Source organism: Amblyomma americanum, chromosome 3, assembly GCF_052857255.1.
Source record: "Amblyomma americanum isolate KBUSLIRL-KWMA chromosome 3, ASM5285725v1, whole genome shotgun sequence".
Classification (NCBI taxonomy): Eukaryota; Metazoa; Arthropoda; class Arachnida; order Ixodida; family Ixodidae; genus Amblyomma; species Amblyomma americanum.
Genome location: NC_135499.1, coordinates 212,619,317 through 212,637,662, shown reverse-complemented (window position 1 = coordinate 212,637,662; position 18,346 = coordinate 212,619,317). Strand labels below are relative to the sequence as shown.

General features: G+C 49.7%; 1 protein-coding gene across 1 annotated transcript; it reads right to left on the bottom strand.

Moving 5' to 3' along the window:
* Positions 1 to 444: 444 nt before the first annotated feature.
* Positions 445 to 18,269, bottom strand: LOC144126007 (uncharacterized). Its single transcript, XM_077659872.1, has 9 exons — positions 18,039 to 18,269; positions 14,760 to 14,810; positions 13,854 to 14,169; positions 12,131 to 12,332; positions 10,580 to 10,745; positions 8,688 to 8,987; positions 5,288 to 5,551; positions 3,574 to 3,622; positions 445 to 3,473 (listed from the first exon to the last, which is right to left on the bottom strand). Exons 2-9 carry the CDS (start codon positions 14,779 to 14,781, stop codon positions 3,368 to 3,370), a joined length of 1,425 nt encoding a protein of 474 aa, XP_077515998.1. The 5' UTR covers positions 14,782 to 14,810; positions 18,039 to 18,269; the 3' UTR covers positions 445 to 3,367.
* Positions 18,270 to 18,346: the final 77 nt, after the last annotated feature.

Below are 18,346 nucleotides of genomic sequence, written 5' to 3'. Positions count from 1 at the left end.
TCAGACGAGCGTTTGCGTTCTTGCGTTTGCGGGAGTCTATACCACGCCAGGGACGGCAACGGAAGCAAGCAGTCGCGTGTGAGGTGCATATCTTTAGTGAAAAATATACTAGCCTTTCAAGGAGAGCAATCGGCGAGTTCGTGGTAGTGACACTCTGGGGTTATGGCGATTTTCATTCGAGCGTTTGCGTTCTTGCGTCAGCGGGAGTCTATAACACGCAAGTGACGGCAACGGAAGCAAGCAGTCGCGTGTGAGGTGCATATCTTTAGTAAAAAATATACTAGCCTTCCAAGGAGAGTAATCAGCGAGTTCGTGGTAGTGACACTCTCGGGTTATGGCGTTTTTCAGACGAGCGTTTGCGTTCTTGCGTCTGCGGGAGTCTATACCAAGCCAGGGATTGCAACGGAAGCAAGCAGTCGCGTGTGAGGTGCATATCTTTAGTGAAAAATATACTAGCCTTTCAAGGAGAGCAATCGGCGAGTTCGTGGTAGTGACACTCTCGGGTTATGGCGTTTTTCATACGAGCGTTTGCGTTCTTGCGTCTGCGGGAGTCTATAACACGCAAGTGACGGCAACGGAAGCAAGCAGTCGCGTGTGAGGTGCATATCTTTAGTGAAAAATATACTAGCCTTCCAAGGAGAGTAATCGGCGAGTTCGTGGTGGTGACACTCTCGGGTTATGACGTTTTTCAGACGAGCGTTTGCGTTCTTGCGTCTGCGGGAGGTTATACCAAGCCAGGGACGGCAACGGAAGCAAGCAGTCGCGTGTGAGGTGCATATCTTTAGTGAAAAATATACTAGCCTTTCAAGGAGAGCAATCGGCGAGTTCGTGGTAGTGACACTCTCGGGTTATGGCGTTTTTCATACGAGCGTTTGCGTTCTTGCGTCTGCGGGAGTCTATAACACGCAAGTGACGGCAACGGAAGCAGTCGCGTGTGAAGTGCATATCTTTAGTGAAAAATATACTAGCCTTCCAAGGAGAGTAATCGGCGAGTTCGTGGTAGTGACACTCTCGGGTTATGACGTTTTTCAGACGAGCGTTTGCGTTCTTGCGTCTGCGGGAGTCTATACCAAGCCAGGGACGGCAACGGAAGCAAGCAGTCGCGTGTGAGGTGCATATCTTTAGTGAAAAATATACTAGCCTTTCAAGGAGAGCAATCGGCGAGTTCGTGGTAGTGACACTCTCGGGTTATGGCGTTTTTCAGACGAGCTTTTGCGTTCTTGCGTTTGCGGGAGTCTATACCAAGCCAGGGACGGCAACGGAAGCAAGCAGTCGCGTACGAGGTGCATATCTTTAGTGAAAAATATACTAGCCTTTCAAGGAGAGCAATCGGCGAGTTCGTGGTAGTGACACTCTCGGGTTATGGCGTTTTTCAGACGAGCTTTTGCGTTCTTGCGTCTGCGGGAGTCTATACCAAGCCAGGGACGGCAACGGAAGCAAGCAGTCGCGTGCGAGGTGCATATCTTTAGTGAAAAATATACTAGCCTTTCAAGGAGAGCAATCGGCGAGTTCGTGGTAGTGACACTCTCGGGTTATGGCGTTTTTCAGACGAGCTTTTGCGTTCTTGCGTTTGCGGGAGTCTATACCAAGCCAGGGACGGCAACGGAAGCAAGCAGTCGCGTGCGAGGTGCATATCTTTAGTGAAAAATATACTAGCCTTTCAAGGAGAGCAATCGGCGAGTTCGTGGTAGTGACACTCTCGGGTTATGGCGTTTTTCAGACGAGCTTTTGCGTTCTTGCGTTTGCGGGAGTCTATACCAAGCCAGGGACGGCAACGGAAGCAAGCAGTCGCGTGCGAGGTGCATATCTTTAGTGAAAAATATACTAGCCTTTCAAGGAGAGCAATCGGCGAGTTCGTGGTAGTGACACTCTCGGGTTATGGCGTTTTTCAGACGAGCTTTTGCGTTCTTGCGTCTGCGGGAGTCTATACCAAGCCAGGGACGGCAACGGAAGCAAGCAGTCGCGTGCGAGGTGCATATCTTTAGTGAAAAATATACTAGCCTTTCAAGGAGAGCAATCGGCGAGTTCGTGGTAGTGACACTCTCGGGTTATGGCGTTTTTCAGACGAGCGTTTGCGTTCTTGCGTCTGCGGGAGTCTATACCAAGCCAGGGACGGCAACGGAAGCAAGCAGTCGCGTGCGAGGTGCATATCTTTAGTGAAAAATATACTAGCCTTTCAAGGAGAGCAATCGGCGAGTTCGTGGTAGTGACACTCTCGGGTTATGGCGTTTTTCAGACGAGCTTTTGCGTTCTTGTGTTTGCGGGAGTCTATACCACGCCAGGGACGACAAGAACAGGAGCGACTCGTTTCTTAACGACACGATGCGGCCACGATCCTTCACAATGAACCCGCGTAATCTTGTCTAATGCTCTGCAACTTCGGATGGAGTGACACAGCTCATTCTACAAAATGTCCGGAGATCTGAGTGGATACCAAAACACATTCTATACACGTGTAACTCTGTCAATATGTCTCTCTATCCCTACCCCTGCCTCTTCATCCTGGCCACGTTCAGACTCGGCGGAGTTCCAACTGGCCTTAGAGGGAAAAAAGCTTTTTTTCACGCATCCATAATGTAGTCCAAAATAAAGTTGTTCTTTGCATCATTCAAAGGCACCACATAACAAGCCAACATTACATTCGCGAAAGGCTGTAGGCCATACCGCTCTTTGGTAGGCAGATCACCAGTGTTTTAAGAGCAGTGCCTTCACTGAACGAAGCCAGATTTACAAGAATTATTTACCAAGATTCGAACTGCGTAAACAGTAGTGCAAGACTATTCCATTTGAGATCAATCACTTGTAGACATCCACTCTCTTCGCGTTCTCCTGGCAGCTGAACGTTTTAATGCACCGAAAAAACTGTCGTGCAAAAACCTAATCTATATTGCCACACGAAAACGCAGCGCCCTGCTAAGCAAACTGAGAAAAGCGCGAAGCACACATGGCGTCTGTCTCTGACGGGACGTCCTATACACTTGATTGAATCCGTCGGGACGCAAAAGAGCAGGTTGTGAGAGCGGGGCTATAGGCACAGCACATTACTGACATTACATTTCGTGTTGCTACCACGGCAACGTTGTTGGCATTGAGAATCGCTTGTACTACAAAATACGGAGAAGCAAAAGAGGTCAGAACTAATCCAACTTTACACGCGTATTCCTTGTTCAGACCGACAAGAGAAGCCCACAGTTCGTTTTTACACGTGTCCCCCACTCCCCCCCCCCCCCCCCCCCCCCCACTCACCATGCCCCATTGCTTATCGACATTTCACCAACACAAAGAGGCGAGGCTGCAAGCCGTGGTGGGCGATTGATGGCGTCGATATCACAGACTGAAAGCCGGCTCAGCGCGGCACTGCCGTTGGCTACGCGACCCGCTGCTGCTGAGGCTGCCGCGACCAGCACAGCGCCGAAGACTGCGACAGGTGCGTCAGCGCTTCGGCCGCCTCGATCTCCGTCCAGCGCAGAGCACTGCGAACCAGGAAGGTGAAGGAAGCATGCATGCTCGCAAGGCGCATTCGTCGTTTTATGCAGGCTATACGAGACTCAACACCCACAGGTGTATCGTTACCTGGGTGGCTCAGCAGCACACTTTCTTTTCTTTGCCGCTGGTCTCTGGCCTACACGAGAAAAGGAAAAAAAAAGTCACATGAAGGCCGCATGACAAGACGCGTGACAAAGGCCAAACGGAATAGCATGGTTAAGGAGGCGGTGAATCGACAGGCAAAGTGCAGCTTGACAAAGGAACACATGTGTCAAATTGAAGGAAACTTTTTTAGTGATCCGACCATCTGTAGCAGAGGTATACCTCAGCGGATATATGTTGCACAACCAACAGTAGTTACTCCGTCTTGTTGGTAGTTCCACATACACGATGCGCTGTGTGTGATTATCTGTCCATTGTGCGTTTTACTAGAGAGACAGAAGCTCTTTAGTGAAATAGAGAGAATTAAGCCTGCCGGATTCGATCTCCCTCAGTTGCGACCGAATCTCAAAGGGGACGCATCACAAAAACATTTGTGTGCTGATATTTCGACGTACTTTAGAGAACGCCATGTGACCAAAATTAGCCCACAGCGTTCCCCCATGCCTGGAGCATTCCAAGGCGACGTAGGTCATAGCTCTGCGGTCTAAATTAAACCGAGCAAGAAACTGTTAGTTTTTTTTTTTTACTTTAGCAGTTCCCAGCCAGTGCTCGACGTATCACGACACTACACACTCCGTCATACGTGCATATATATGCCTTTCAACTCTCGACATGGGCACAATCCGCTAAATGTCCTTTTTCAGCCCCAGGGTCTTCGGGTTTCGCTACCCCGTCGTCAGTGCAGGCTGCCCACTACTGCGCATGTTTGAACACTGTGTGAGTACTTTTATTGTGAGTCCCATGTGTGAGCTAGAGAAACTACAGAAGAGGGATAATACGGGCTGATTAGTACATGTTAACGGAAAAGAAGTAACAGTGCTTTTTGAAGACGGGACAGAGAACGAGGCAGCGCAGGTATCCGTCTCATTCTCTGTCCCGTCTTCAAGAAACTACAGCCCGCGGCTGCACCGTCAGCATTCCTGCCTGTTCCCCTTCCCTCAGGCGTTTCGTTTGAGCAAGCGCACACACGACGAGACGAAAAGGGCTACCGTGTGCTGTGCGAAGTCAGTGCACGTTAAAGATCCCCGAGTGGTCGAAATTATTTCGGAGCTCTCCACAACGGCGCCTCTTTCTCTCTGAATTCTTTCACTCCCCTCTTGATCCCCTCCCTCATGGCGCATTTGAGGTGTTCACCAAGAAGTGAGACAGTTACTGCGCCTTTCTTTTCATATATATATATATATATATATATATATATATATATATATATATATATATATATATATATATATATATATATATATAGACAATTAATGCGATTTATGCGGCAGAGTATGCGTAAGCATTAGTGTTTCCTCTGGACGGACCAGGCACTGCCACTGACGGATTCAGAACGTGCCAGATGGTGGAGTGATCCAATCAGCGAGTCATCGTGTGGCACGCCGTACCCCACTTCCCTCTACCGATCCAATCCATCGATCACAGTGTACAACGCCGTAACCCCTCGCTTTTTGTCTGCCTATTTGTTTTTCCACGCCCGCTTTCCCTCTATGTCTCCCTCTCCACTCCTCTATACACTTTTCCACCTGCCAACCGAGGCTTCAGACAGACGGACGGACGGATTTTTCGACTTGGGGGTTCTAATGCTACCGCATCAAAACCGATTTTCATTTTCAGCATCGCCACACAGTGCGCGTACCTTCTCTCGCAGCCTTCTTGGGCTCAGCCGTCTTGGCGGCTGGCTGCTGCTCTTCGCGCGGCCGCTTGGCGGTCAATGGCCGGGGCTGCCTGCTCGCCGCCTGGCTGCCGCCGCCCGGAGATTCGCGCTCGTCCGCGCCGATGTAGCGCAGCAGCATGCTCGTTTTGTACTTCTTGAAAGCCGGAGAGGACGAGTCTGGCGAATCAAACAGGCGCCGCTTGACGCCGCACGGTGGAGCCGCCTGGGGAGGCGCTGTCAGTGGACCTGGCAGGGGGAGTTTAGTGTATATAGGGCATTATATGATGAAATAGGATGATCAGAGAAATAGAAGAGAACAGGACGAATTTTTTTTTTAATGTGATAGCATTTAGGTTGTCGTCTTACAAAAACCACTCGGTTTCTCATAATAAAATCCCCTGATTGCCCGAGAGGGTCATGACGTCATCACCACCGCCATATTTGCAAATTGGAGAACTAGGCCTTAATTGGGAACAGTTGGGAATAAGAGTTAATGGAGAATACCTAAATAATCTGCGATTCGCTGATGACTTTGCCTTGTTGAGTCACTCAGGAGATGAAATGCAAATCATGGTCAATGAGTTCGAGCAGTGCGGTGGGTCTAAAAGTTAACATGCAGAAAACCGAAGTAATGTTCGATAGTCTTGCAAGGGAACAGCAGTTCACAATTGGCAACGAGGTGCTGGAAGTGGTAAAGGTCTACTTAGAGCAGGTAGTGACAGCTGATTCGGATCATGAGAGGGAAATAACTAGAAGGATAAGAATGGGGTGAAGCGCATATGGAAGGTTCTCTCAGATCATGAATAGCAGGTTATTAATATTCCCCAGAGAAAAGTGTACAATAGCCGTATCTTACCGGTATTCACCTACGGGGCAGGAACGTGGAGGCTAACGAAAATGGTTCAGCCTAAGTTAAGGGCAACACAGCGAGCCATGGAAAAGAAAATGATAGGTGTAACGTTAAGAGACCGGAAGCGGGCAGAGTGGGTGAGGGAACAAACGCGTGTTAATGACATCCTAGTCGAAATCAAGAGGAAGAAATGGGCTTGGGCAGGGCATGTGATGCGAAGGCAAGACAACCGCTGGCCCTTAAGGGTAACGGAGTGGATTCCAAGAGAAGGCAAGCGTAGCAGGGGGCGGCAGAAGGTTAGGTGGGCGGACGAGATTAGGAAGTTTGCAGGCATATGGTGGGCGCAGCTGGCAAAGGACAGGGTTAATTGGAGAGACATGGGAGAGGTTTTTTCCCTGCAGTGGGTGTAGTCAGGTTGATGATGATGACAAACTAGAATGTTAAGTACCTTTCATTGAATGATCTTATGAGATTATACTAACCGGACCCACCCTCGCACCTTCATCCGCCCACTATTCCTCACTTATCCACCTTAATCCATTTCCCGGGATGGGCCTACTTCCAAACTTTAGGGGGTCCTTTAAAATGTTTGGTTTAATTTAGTTTAGTTTATGGTGTTTGACGTCCCAAAGCGACTCAGGCTATGTGGGACTCTGTAGTGAAGGGCTCCGGAAATTTCGACCACTGTGGTTTTTTAACGAGCACTAACATCACACAGTACACGGGCCTCTAGAATTTCGCCTACATTGAAATTCGGCTGCCGTGGCCGGGATCGAACCCGCGTCTTTCGGGTCAGCAGCTGAGCGCCATAACCACTCGGCCACCGCGGCGGCTCGCAATATTTATGGGTGGGTCAACTTGCAAATGTTATCGCATTTTCTTTAACAATGCGGTTAAGAAGGCTCTATTTTTTTTTTTATCTGCATCATTCACTCTTTTCTCGGTAATATGAACAGCGCGTACACAATGAGATTTCGGTACCAGCCCGATTAGCCAGCAGCGCAGAATACTCGACCACCTCGTCGGCCGCATTTCTACGAAGGCGTGTGACGTGCCATGTCAAAGCAAGTTAAAGAGCGCCAGCTATACAGTCGAAAATAATACGGAGCCCTCCACTACGGCGCGTATTTCTCTCTGCCTCATTTCACTCCTCAGGCGACCTGGTCACCACCGGCTTCCGCTGGGGTCACCACATCGACACCCTGCTTAGCGTGGACACCCAATCAGCATAGGTAAACATGGGACAAATCTCCCAGCCTCATCCCCTCTCCAGCGCCGGTCTTCAAGTATAGCTGGATTACAGCTACTAGCCCGAATCTGAGACATGAGTTCATAACGTTTTCTTTTTTTTTTTGCACTCCGTTCTTAATCCCTGCCATCACTGCGCGGTTCAGGTGCCCCCAGAGAGTGCGACAATTACTGCGCCTTACATTTCCCAAAGAAACCAATTTGCAGCAGTTTTTCGGCAAGCTCATTTCCTCGCAAAAAAGACCACACACTTCCGGGTAGTGTGCGAAGAAGCGTGCTTGCTGCAGCAGTCTACAAGCAACCGGTCCATAATGCGCAATGAAGAACACTGTACAGTACCGCGCGGCGGCACCATTTCTCATAAATGACTCCAAGCGAGACACAGGCCCATGGCCAGAAAAGGCCGCATTACATAACGTCCCGCACCATTCAGAATAATAGCGTAAGTATAGCGTACGCCTTTCATTGTTGTTACCTGAGTTCTTGTTGTACTTAATCCTTCGTGCATTCTAGATTGGCTGTATCACAAGACTGCTCAGTTCAGCTTTCTGCGCGTCCTTATCCGTGCGTCTCATATTCACTTCTCAACCCGTTTTGCTGCCTCTTCCACATTTTTCTTCCCTGTAAATCTTCGCACGAACATCTGTTAGTACGCTATTAGCGAGAATCTGGGCACAAGTTGTTTGCAGAAAAATGAAAATTTGCCCTTCTTTAGACGAAGAAGGTGTAGCAAGAGAGGCTAGTACCAAGATTGGAGTTATATTTATCTACGGCATCGTGTCTGCATACGCAAGAACAGTCATGGTCTTGCGAGCACCATCAACACCTCCAAGATATTACGCGACACTGAGTTCAGGCTTAGTCTCGCAGATGCTGCATTTCCACATTTAGAGCGATGGCTCTGTCAGCTCGTTCCTCAGTTTCACGCCGTCGTCGGCGTTCGCAGCGCCACCTGCCACAGTTGGCTCGTGGCGAAGTAGAGAGAGGAAAATACCTCTGTTCACTTTTAGGGGAGAGATAGAGAGTGGAAGGAGAAAAATGTAGATAGCGTGGGAGGTGACTGGAAGGTGGACTAGTGGCTTGGACGTCCGCCTTGGCCGCGGTTCGAAACCCCCCGCCAGACAAGGATGGGTACAAGTGACCCCCGGCCCGGCGCCCGTCTTCTCTCTTTGTTGTCACGCCACGGAAAAAGCGCAAACGTTCGCGTCACGCACTCGAAACCATCCTGTGATTTGCACTTTTTACCCACACAAGTGAATACTGTGTGTATATGTGTGTACGTACGACGCTGAGGAGGTGGATGAGGAGGCGCCGGCTGCGGCTCATCGGCGGGCTCCGCTGTGGTGGAGTCGTCGTCCGAGTCTTCGTCGTCGTTCTCCGACGGGCTGTCTGAGTCGCACGAGGGTCGCGGCCGCTTGCCACCGGGCCCCGACTCACCGTCGGGGCAGCGGGCTCGCTTCGGAGCCCCCCGCGGCGGTGTGGCGGTGGTCAGCGCAGCGTGCAGGCCGCCCCCTTTATGCAGCGCGTTGGACGAGTAGCTGTGCTCGAACAGCTCGACGCGGGGCTGGCTCTCGCGCCTCGCACCTGCGCAGCACACAAGTACGATGAATGAAGAGCGCCTTGTTGGCGTTCTTTGCTGGTTTTGTTCAATTGCAAGTCTGCTTCCTAGGCGAGTAGATTCCTGGATGTTCTTGTCCGAAGAGTACCAGTCTAAAACATTTTTTTTAGAACAGTGCGGAACACACACGGTGGAGGCAAGGGGGAGAGAAACGCGTAGAGTACCAACTAAAATTAAACATCATGGAATCGCAGCGCTAGTAGACAAGGACAGAGGGAGGACACAAACACACACTTGTGCTGAACTGTCAACTTTATTTTGAACTTGTCTGAACCGTGCCTTATATGTAACAGAAGGGCATTAACACGCAAGCGTATCTACTGCACAGATGCCCTTCTGTTACATATAAGGCACAGTTCACACAAGTTCAAAATAAAGTTGACAGTTCAGCACAAGTGTGTGTTTGTGTCCTCCCTGTGTCCTTGTCTGCTAGCGCTGCGATTCCATGATGTTCTATCACCACCAACTCGCCCAGCAACATACCCTGCACTACTAAAATTAATTTCAGTTTACACACGATATGCACAAATGGGACAGAAAGGAGCGTATGTGCACCGCAGGGAAAACCAAAAGAAACCACACCATATACAACATTTTTTTTTATATTACTTTTCCATGCGACGCGTCTGTTCTTTGTTTTTATTAATATTATTCGAGAAGTGTGCATAAGCCACGCAGGTTTACTTAATGAGTGTATGCCAACTTTCCCGCCTTCCAAACCTGCTTACTATTTTCTGCTAGCTAGCACGATCTGCGGTTAAAGATAAACCTGAGTGCCGAACTTGCGTTCAGTGCATGCTAGTCAGTTGTAATAGTTCACGTAAAGTACATGGGTTTATCTGAAGGACCTATGTCTTCATCTCTGTATGTTAGGATGATGTTTGTACTGGATTTTGCTGACAGAAAACTACGAGTAGAAGCAGAGAAATCAAGAGTGTGATGGAAAAAAGTATGATTGTGATGATAATATTCGTTAGCTGTATAAAAACTCGAAAAATCATGAAACTCGTGCCTTGACAGCCATCATTCCATAGTTATTTACTCTTTCGCTCTAAGCTCGGAACAACAGAATAGTCGACGTAGTCATCAGTTTTTCTCCGCAGGACACGCAAGCGCAAGCGCGCACGCACGCGCGCACACACACACACACACACACACACACACACACACACACACACACACACACACACACACACACACACACACACACACACACGCACGCACGCACGCACGCACGCACACACACACACACACACACACGCACGCGCACACACACACACACACACACACACACACACACACACACACACACACACACACACACACACACACACACACACACACACACACACACACACACACACACACACACACACACACACACACACACACACACACACACACACACACACAGTGAACATGCTGGGCCTCTCTACTGTGCAAGAGGCAGTGTGAATCCCTCTGACGGTTTAAATAATGATCCGTGTTACACCTGGTACAGCGAAGCAACGTTCATGAATTACTCTTCTGAAGAATTAAGGGATCGCGTGTAGCATACCTTGCGCTAGGCTTCCCTTCTCGTCCACGCAGCCACCGTCGTGTTGCTCACAGTCGCTGTCCCAGATGCTGTCGTCCGAGCTTATGCTGAGCGGCTCGGTGTTGCCCGAGATGAAGTTGTTGTACTGGCGGATTCGGTCGCCCCAGTTCATTCCAGGAATGTACACCTGTGCGTCGACACACGAATCTCCCTTAATGCGTTCCGTCATAAGATAATAAACATTTACATTGATCACAAAAGCACAAACCTGATAAAAAAAAGATAGAAAACAGAAGAAACTGGTTTATATCGACGACGAGAGCTGCGCGGACCTGCCACTGGCGAGTCCCCCGAAGTTATTCGCATGACCATCCTACGGTGGCGCGCTCTCCCTGTATAGTTTAGTCCCGTTGCTGTCAAGGGTGGGCACTTATCTCCATATACATTAATAGGACTCTTCCTTTTGGGTTTGATGCATAAGATACGCGCAGATGAGATGCTGCAGTATTACTGTAACACTTGAGCATATATACAGCGGCTTAGCGGAACGCCCCGGGCTGCCTAATCCGTAGCGCAGTGCTTGAGGAGTGCAGTCGATATGAGGTGTCCAGTTGATGACTGAAGGCTTATTTCCGATAGCTGTGTTCACGTTACCATGACATCATGACGAAAAAATTAAGGAGGGCACTTAAGACTACTTCCGTGCTTTCAGTGCGAAACCATTGTGACCATACATTATGTATTGGGATTTTCATATCACGTGACCATTCAAGCAGCAACACCACGTGGCCATTTCAGTATCCACACAGTATACAAGGCAACTTTCATACCACGTGACAGTTACATTAGCACCACCGCACACGAGGGGATTTCTTTAAACTTTCATACCACGTGACCTCGCAGCATCCACGCAGTCTTCAATTTTGTTAAAACTTTTCATTGCACGTCAACATACAGTAGCCACCACATCTCCAGTAGAATTTCTTTTAAACTTTTGTACTACGCGACCTTCTCCTAGCCACACTGCATCCAGCTCATTTTATCTCAAATGTCAAGGGTAAAAGTCAAAGCCTCAGAGACCCATCGGCCTTTTCAGGATTGCTAGGATGTAGTGCTTTCACACTAAAAAGCGTCTGCGTACTCGTCCGTTCACGAACTGCAAGGGGTGCACAAAGCACCGACGGTCCTCCGTCTGCAATGTAGCGTTTCCTTTTCATCTTTTGCAGGTAAGTTGTTCTTTTTTCGTTTTCGCCTGGAGATATTTTTGTTGAAGGTAAGTATAGTACTCTATTTACCACTGTGCCCCGAAAGTAGTATATTCATAGCATGCGCACTTTCAAACCAAAGGGCAAATGCAGTGATCACGCGTGAGTACACTGGCCGTACATCCTCGATGATAATAGATGCATAGATTCAACACATGCATGAATCTATCCTTCCTTTCCGGCTAGTGTTCCAACTGCGTACCGGTCCTAGATCAGAACGCGACGGGCTCTTTCTCCTTGCTGTTCTGTATCCCGCAGTGAACTCAACGATGAACAACGGCAAATCGCGAGGGCACCACGTGTTTACCGTGTTCTTGAGCCTGCGGCGCGCGTTGGCGAACCAATTGGAGACCTGCTCGAGGGTCATGTGGGAACCCATGGCCAGCGCCAGCTTCTCGGCCTTACTCGGGTACGGCTTGTCCCGGTGGCGGATGAGCCACTTCTTGAGCGGCCGGGCCATGCTCTGCAGCACGTGGCGCTTCTTGCGGGGGCGCTCCTGCAGGCGGCACCTGCGCATGCGCACTGTGACGTCACGATCGGGGCACGTGGATGCAGCTGCACGCACCTTGCAAAAGGGGGACCGCTGAGGAGGATCGAGTGTAAACTGTTGTTCGGCTAGGCTACATTGTAAACTCTTCGATACATAGAAAAAGTCCGCGCGAATTGCAACTACACAAGGCAGGACATAGGACGAATGCAACTGGCAAATGATGCAGTGGAGGTGTTCTCTCCAAATATCGCACGCGCTGAAGGCACAAGTAAGATTTTGAAAAACGCGGTATAATATGTTTGGTATCTATGGTTTTCAGGTTCTAAATACATCTCTCTCTATAAGGTATCGCGTTACTGTTTACTTATTATTATATTCCTTTTGAGCGTATGCATCTTTTCGCCATCCAATACTTAAGGGGGGGGGGTGCAATAACTAATTAACTAGAGGCGCTCATCTCGTGTGTTCCCTTGTAAACGTCTGCCTCAAAGCAGAGAAAAGAACCAGTGGCATCAAGGAGAAGAGTGACATTGCTACCGTCCCAGCTGTAATTTCCCCACACATCGTAGCAACAGCATAGAACGTATAAGCGATAAGACTCGCTGTTAGCAGGCAGTGCTCACCCCGCAAGGCACGTAGCACATCACAAATCGCCACAATAACGACGTCTCACACTGCAGTGCTATAGCTCCCGTAACCGCTAAGTGAGTGACGTCAGCATATAGTGTAGGCCGACAGGGACGCACAGATGATCAGTCTTTGCGAGAGCCTCACGCGTTTCATCTGCTACAAACACGACTGAAGTATGAACGTACACTGTGACCGTATAGCGAGATACACTGCTAACAGATAACTCTGTAGCCCGTCGTAGCTTTGACGCGCCACCTGAAAATTTACGCGTGGGCCTCCACATTTTCCGCCGCATGGCGCTCGCTTGCTTTCGTGTCGCTTTTTAGTTCCCTTCAACTGCGCTCAGTCGCTTCCGGCTCGTCGCACGTGGCGGCGGTCTTACGTTGCGCAGTAAAGGAAAGTATGTAACACGCCACACCAACCAGAAGCGTAGCGCACGAGACGCAAAAACAAGCCAACAACAAAAGCAAAAAAGGAGACCAGCATTCACGCAGGCCGCGCAGAGGCGCACCGCCACGCCGCGAGCGCTTAGACGCTCTTCTCCATGGGTGGGACGGGGCTGGAGCCGCGCGGAGGGTTCGGCCCGAGCCGCGGCTGCAGCGTGTCGAGTTACACGCCTCCCGCGGCGTGCCCGTCCGGGCGTGCGTGGCGAGAAACTCCGCGGCGGAGGCGGCAAGAACGACGTTGGCGGTGGCTGGCACGTGAACTGGTTAACAGTTAATAGATTATCACGCGCGCAAAACCACGCTGTGCACGCTAGCTGTGCTGTGCACCGTGGCCGGGATTTAATTACGCGAGCTTGGTATCATTAACCAAATGCCAGAGCCACTGTGGCAAGTCAGCACGCATTGTTATACAAAAAAAGGGGGGGGGGGGCATACACATGTCACGGGATGCAAACTAAACTTGCCTCGTCGGTCTCATGCGGAGCGTCCTGCCAGACCTCGTTCGCACCACTTCCTCCATGGACGAAGCACTGTCTTCCGTCCTGGACAGGTATAGCTGGTAACGTGCCAGGTTGGTGGGCGTCAGGCGGGTGAACTCCTGCGGGGTCCCGTCGTCTTGCGCAGGCCCTGCCGTCAGCTCCTCGAACAGCGATGACGGCGACGAAGACTGCAAGCGAGGGGCACGCGCTTTGGGCAGCGCGGAGGCGCACCCTCCTGGTGCTGTCGGAGACCTTTCCCTCCTGGAGACGTCGTGGGCCACCATGAAGCACCTGCCTGGTCCTGCGGAAGCAACGGCCGGTCACCAAGTGCCGCGATGACCGCATTCACGGTCTGCGTCTCAGCACTCGTCGCATTACACCGCCCGTCAAGCAGCCATGGACCTTAACTAATGCATGCGTTTACCAAAGCTATGTTCCTTTGCCGTCTTGGTCAAATAACTTGCCCTTCTAGTACCCACGCGCACTTTCATTACTAACGCTAGCAGGAATTCTCGACGACAAGTGCAAGAAATAACTGTGCGATCCTAGCCCTGGTCTCAAAGCTTTAATTGCAGCTAATAATTCCGCAAGTCGAGCCATCTTACCGAAAACGGGGTTCTGTTATCGCTCCACTTATGTCCTCAGAAACTGAGCGTTTTCAGTGCATGAAGACACTGGCAAGGATGACCTTTGTTGCCTTGAAAAGAACAGTTTTATCTGTTGAAATGCTGGCACTGGATTCAGGCTGGCAACTTCGTTCATCTCTAATCTTCATGCTTTGCCAAGTATTTCGTTTAAACGGTCGCGCTCCTTGGCATTTTTATCATGAAGTACGCAGGGTATAAAAGCCCACAAACTTCATCACATGAGTAAAAGAACGGGAACACTTGCCTGATATCTGTTGAGGTCCCATCGTGGGCGAGCCAGGCTGGTACTTTAATCCTGAAAGCGGGAGCAGGAAACATTGAAGATATGGGAAGACGCCACGCGTCCTTAGTGTGTCTGAAGAACGCTAAAAGTCTCGAGAAGAACATTTCTGTGATAAAACTGCTGTCTCTAACAGCCGGTACTCACGTTCCTTGATTTTGGCTTTTAAATGCATACTCTAGGCCTGGAGACACAACATGGAATTCAAAAGGAACCGCTCATATTATAAGCAAACTAAAAGAACAACAGAATGTAAGAATAAATGAAAATACATAAAAATTCCTCAACGCGCCTTTCAGAACTATATGAAATTATGAGTTCGTTGCAGACGACAAATTTTAATATCTTCATTCCATTCCTACATAATCACACAGCTTCTCAGCCTTGGGTGTATTTGGCTCTGGCTAAAGCACCAATGTAAAAAAAAAAAAACAGGCGACCAGTTTACTACTTACCACCAGTGCGCCAATGTTAGCTTCGTGTGATTAGCAACAGAAGAGAAAAACACTAAGGCGCTCCTCGGTAGTTCGTTTCAATTCGTTAGCATTTTCTGTTGCTGTTGATTCAGTTGTAGCTCCGCCTTGAAGGTACGATGTGATAGCGTTAATGGGTTAATGCGAAACCTCTCGCGACCAGTCATTAATTTAACTGCGATCTGCCATGGTAGGCAGGTTGTGATGACGTCACCAGGTTCGCACCGCGTCACGCGTGACAAGTATTCGTTCAATAAATTTTCGTTCAGTCTTGCTGATAATTTTCGCAGCAAGCGGAACACACGAGATAGGCATGCCCATGTTCCTACCATGCAGATAAGCTCTCCCGTATGTAGGTGAGTAATGTGCAAGTGAGAAATTAAGAAAAGAAAAAAGGATAATGTCAATTACAAAAAAAAAATAGAAGTGGAACACAAGAATGGGCGCCTCGCGCAACAGACAGACGGCACCTTCCTGTACCAATATATTGGTATACCTTCCGGAAGGTATACCTTCCGCGACTAAAGTGTCTCGTTCGCGTCTCTTGCTACACAGTAACAAGCGTGCTTTCACTGAGACGTGTTTTCCCTTGCATGCATGGAGGCACCCGCGTCCCAAGTGTCTTTTTGATGCACTGAACTGACTGAAAATAGGACACCCAACTGCAATTTTTCTTGACTTGGTGAGTGACAAAACCTAGCCATTCGCAAGGAGCTAATAAAACGACATAGTGTTGCTCGCCTATCTTGCCGCCTTAACAAACTACAAACTCAAACTTACAACAGTCCGTATAGACTACACGCGATACACCAGGATTCGTTCGAATCGAAACGCAAATAATATGGGGAGAAAGCAGACCTCTGCCACATGGTATGGGTCTGCGCGAAAAGCCAAACCTTAGACTTTATCGAACAGCCAACACAGAAGGAGTGGTAGGCGGCACTGCCTAGCTCGGACATAGGGAGCCAACGAGAACTCATCAAAAGGACAAGGACATTCGCCAGTGAGGTCCCGTACTAAGTACAGCGACCATCAGCCCCCAGATAGAATTCAATACGCTTATAAGAACCCTCATCATCATCATCCGAGTCTCTTCGACAAAAAAAAGAGCATATACTTCCAAAATTCGCGCTTGTTCGGTTGTTTTCACTAGACGTAGAGCACAACGAACCCGCTTACATTCTAAGGAGTAGGGTCAATATTATTCGTGGCATCACTGTAAACATGTTTCTTTAGAGGATTGAAGCTGTGTGACTTTGTACTGATGAGGAAGTACCTAGCAGCACCTGCTCATAGTCGCTAGCTCAAGCACGCTTTAAAAATGTCTGCGTTTCTTAGAGCAATTAAGCGAGCGCTTTGTAGTGCAGATGAAAACTGTACTGCAAAGAAATTGCACCCATCATTATGTGCATGTTTAAGTGCTCAGACCCATTCAAAACTAGCGCATTTTGTTACTATATAAGGCAACAAGCGAATGGCGAATACAACGATAATTTTCCCGCTTGTGGTTGTTCCATGGGCAGGGTGGTGCAGACCTAGATGTATAAGCTAATTAGAATAGGCATTTAAAGTAACTCACAGGCGGTTCCTTGACCACCACCGGAGCTATATCCATCATTGCGGGACAGTATAGAAACTCAAGAAAAAGTGGCTTCTTCGTTGTATCGCCGCTTGTGCGAGCGGGAATTTGCAAACTTATTTCGGAGCAGGGCTGGCAACAAGCTAGGGGAACAAAAATTTAAGTCGCACGCGGGAAAAGGGAACGCACAAGGCACGACGGCGCACGGATACCGAAACGCACGTGATGGACAAGAAGCCAGAGCATCGGCCGGACCAAAACACGCTGCTCCCCCGAAGAGGCGCTCACGCGTTGTGGACAAGCGGCAGCTCCTGTTCGAAGAATGCGCTCAAGATGGCCGCCGGTCCCAAAATTAGCATCTCCCGCAAACACGCTCGTGACGACGACGATGCTTGTTTCAAAGACAGCCAGAGCCGCTGCTGTCGGCTCAGGCACCGCCTTCCACACAATGCCATGTTTGCAGCCCTGTTACCGGTCTGAAACGTTGGCGACGGTGAAAACTGAGGGATAATTATGAGATCAAGTGCACACGAAGCAGTTCGCTCGAGGCGTTTACAAGGCGGCCAGCGTTAGGCTTAGCTGCGTGCCTCGCCGTTCGTTGTCGTTTCCACGTTACTCCACTCTTTGTTCGCCGGCACCTGCGTATCCCGAGCGACCGCGATGTCCCCGTGATCGGGGCCGTCGTCTCTGTAGCGCTAGGCACTGAGCTTGGAAGTTAAACGACAGAACATGAACCGTGCAGGAACACGATTGCTCCATCCGCGCTTGCCAACACCGCATACGAAACGCGCCCATGCGGCTTCGTCACGGGTGGACATGGGTGAGAACAACCTGGCAACGCGAATCACGCGAGGTACATACACGAAGGGGAAGAAACACTCGATCCGTTTGCTGCACAGTGCCGTTCAACTTAGAGAACAAAAACTTCCTGGACCAATGAACACAATAGCACAGAATGCAGTGGCAACGGAAGACAATTTTTTTTTTATCGAGCGATGCATCCATAAGCCTACAGAAAACATGATTGATAGCTTGTAATGGGACCCAGGTAGGCAGACCTCGGTTTTCCAAGAAACCGACAGTGGTCTCACCGGCACGTCGCTTTTACACTCTCGCTGACGCTAGAACATTCCGGCACGCGTAAGCGGAACACAGCGGAGAACCGCAGAACATGATGTCATGGTACACTACCTGAAACGGGTTGCGTCGGACGGAGCAAATCCTAGTGGAAGCACGTCTTGAGAACAGCGACGCCTTCCTGGGGCATGCTCCCGCGGACACAGTGTCAAGATCAGTTCACTGATCCTCCACCCTGAAGACTGGCAACGGCCTCAAACAGCGCCTCCGATGCTATAGGAGGACGAGCGGAGGTGCTAAGCCTCAGAGCCGTGAACGAAGCCCACGGCCACAGCCAGCGGCGCCGCCGGCTCCCGGGTGTTCAAAATTAGCCCCTCGACGGAAAGAAAGGGAAGATTCTTAGCGGGGGATGCTTAGCGTTG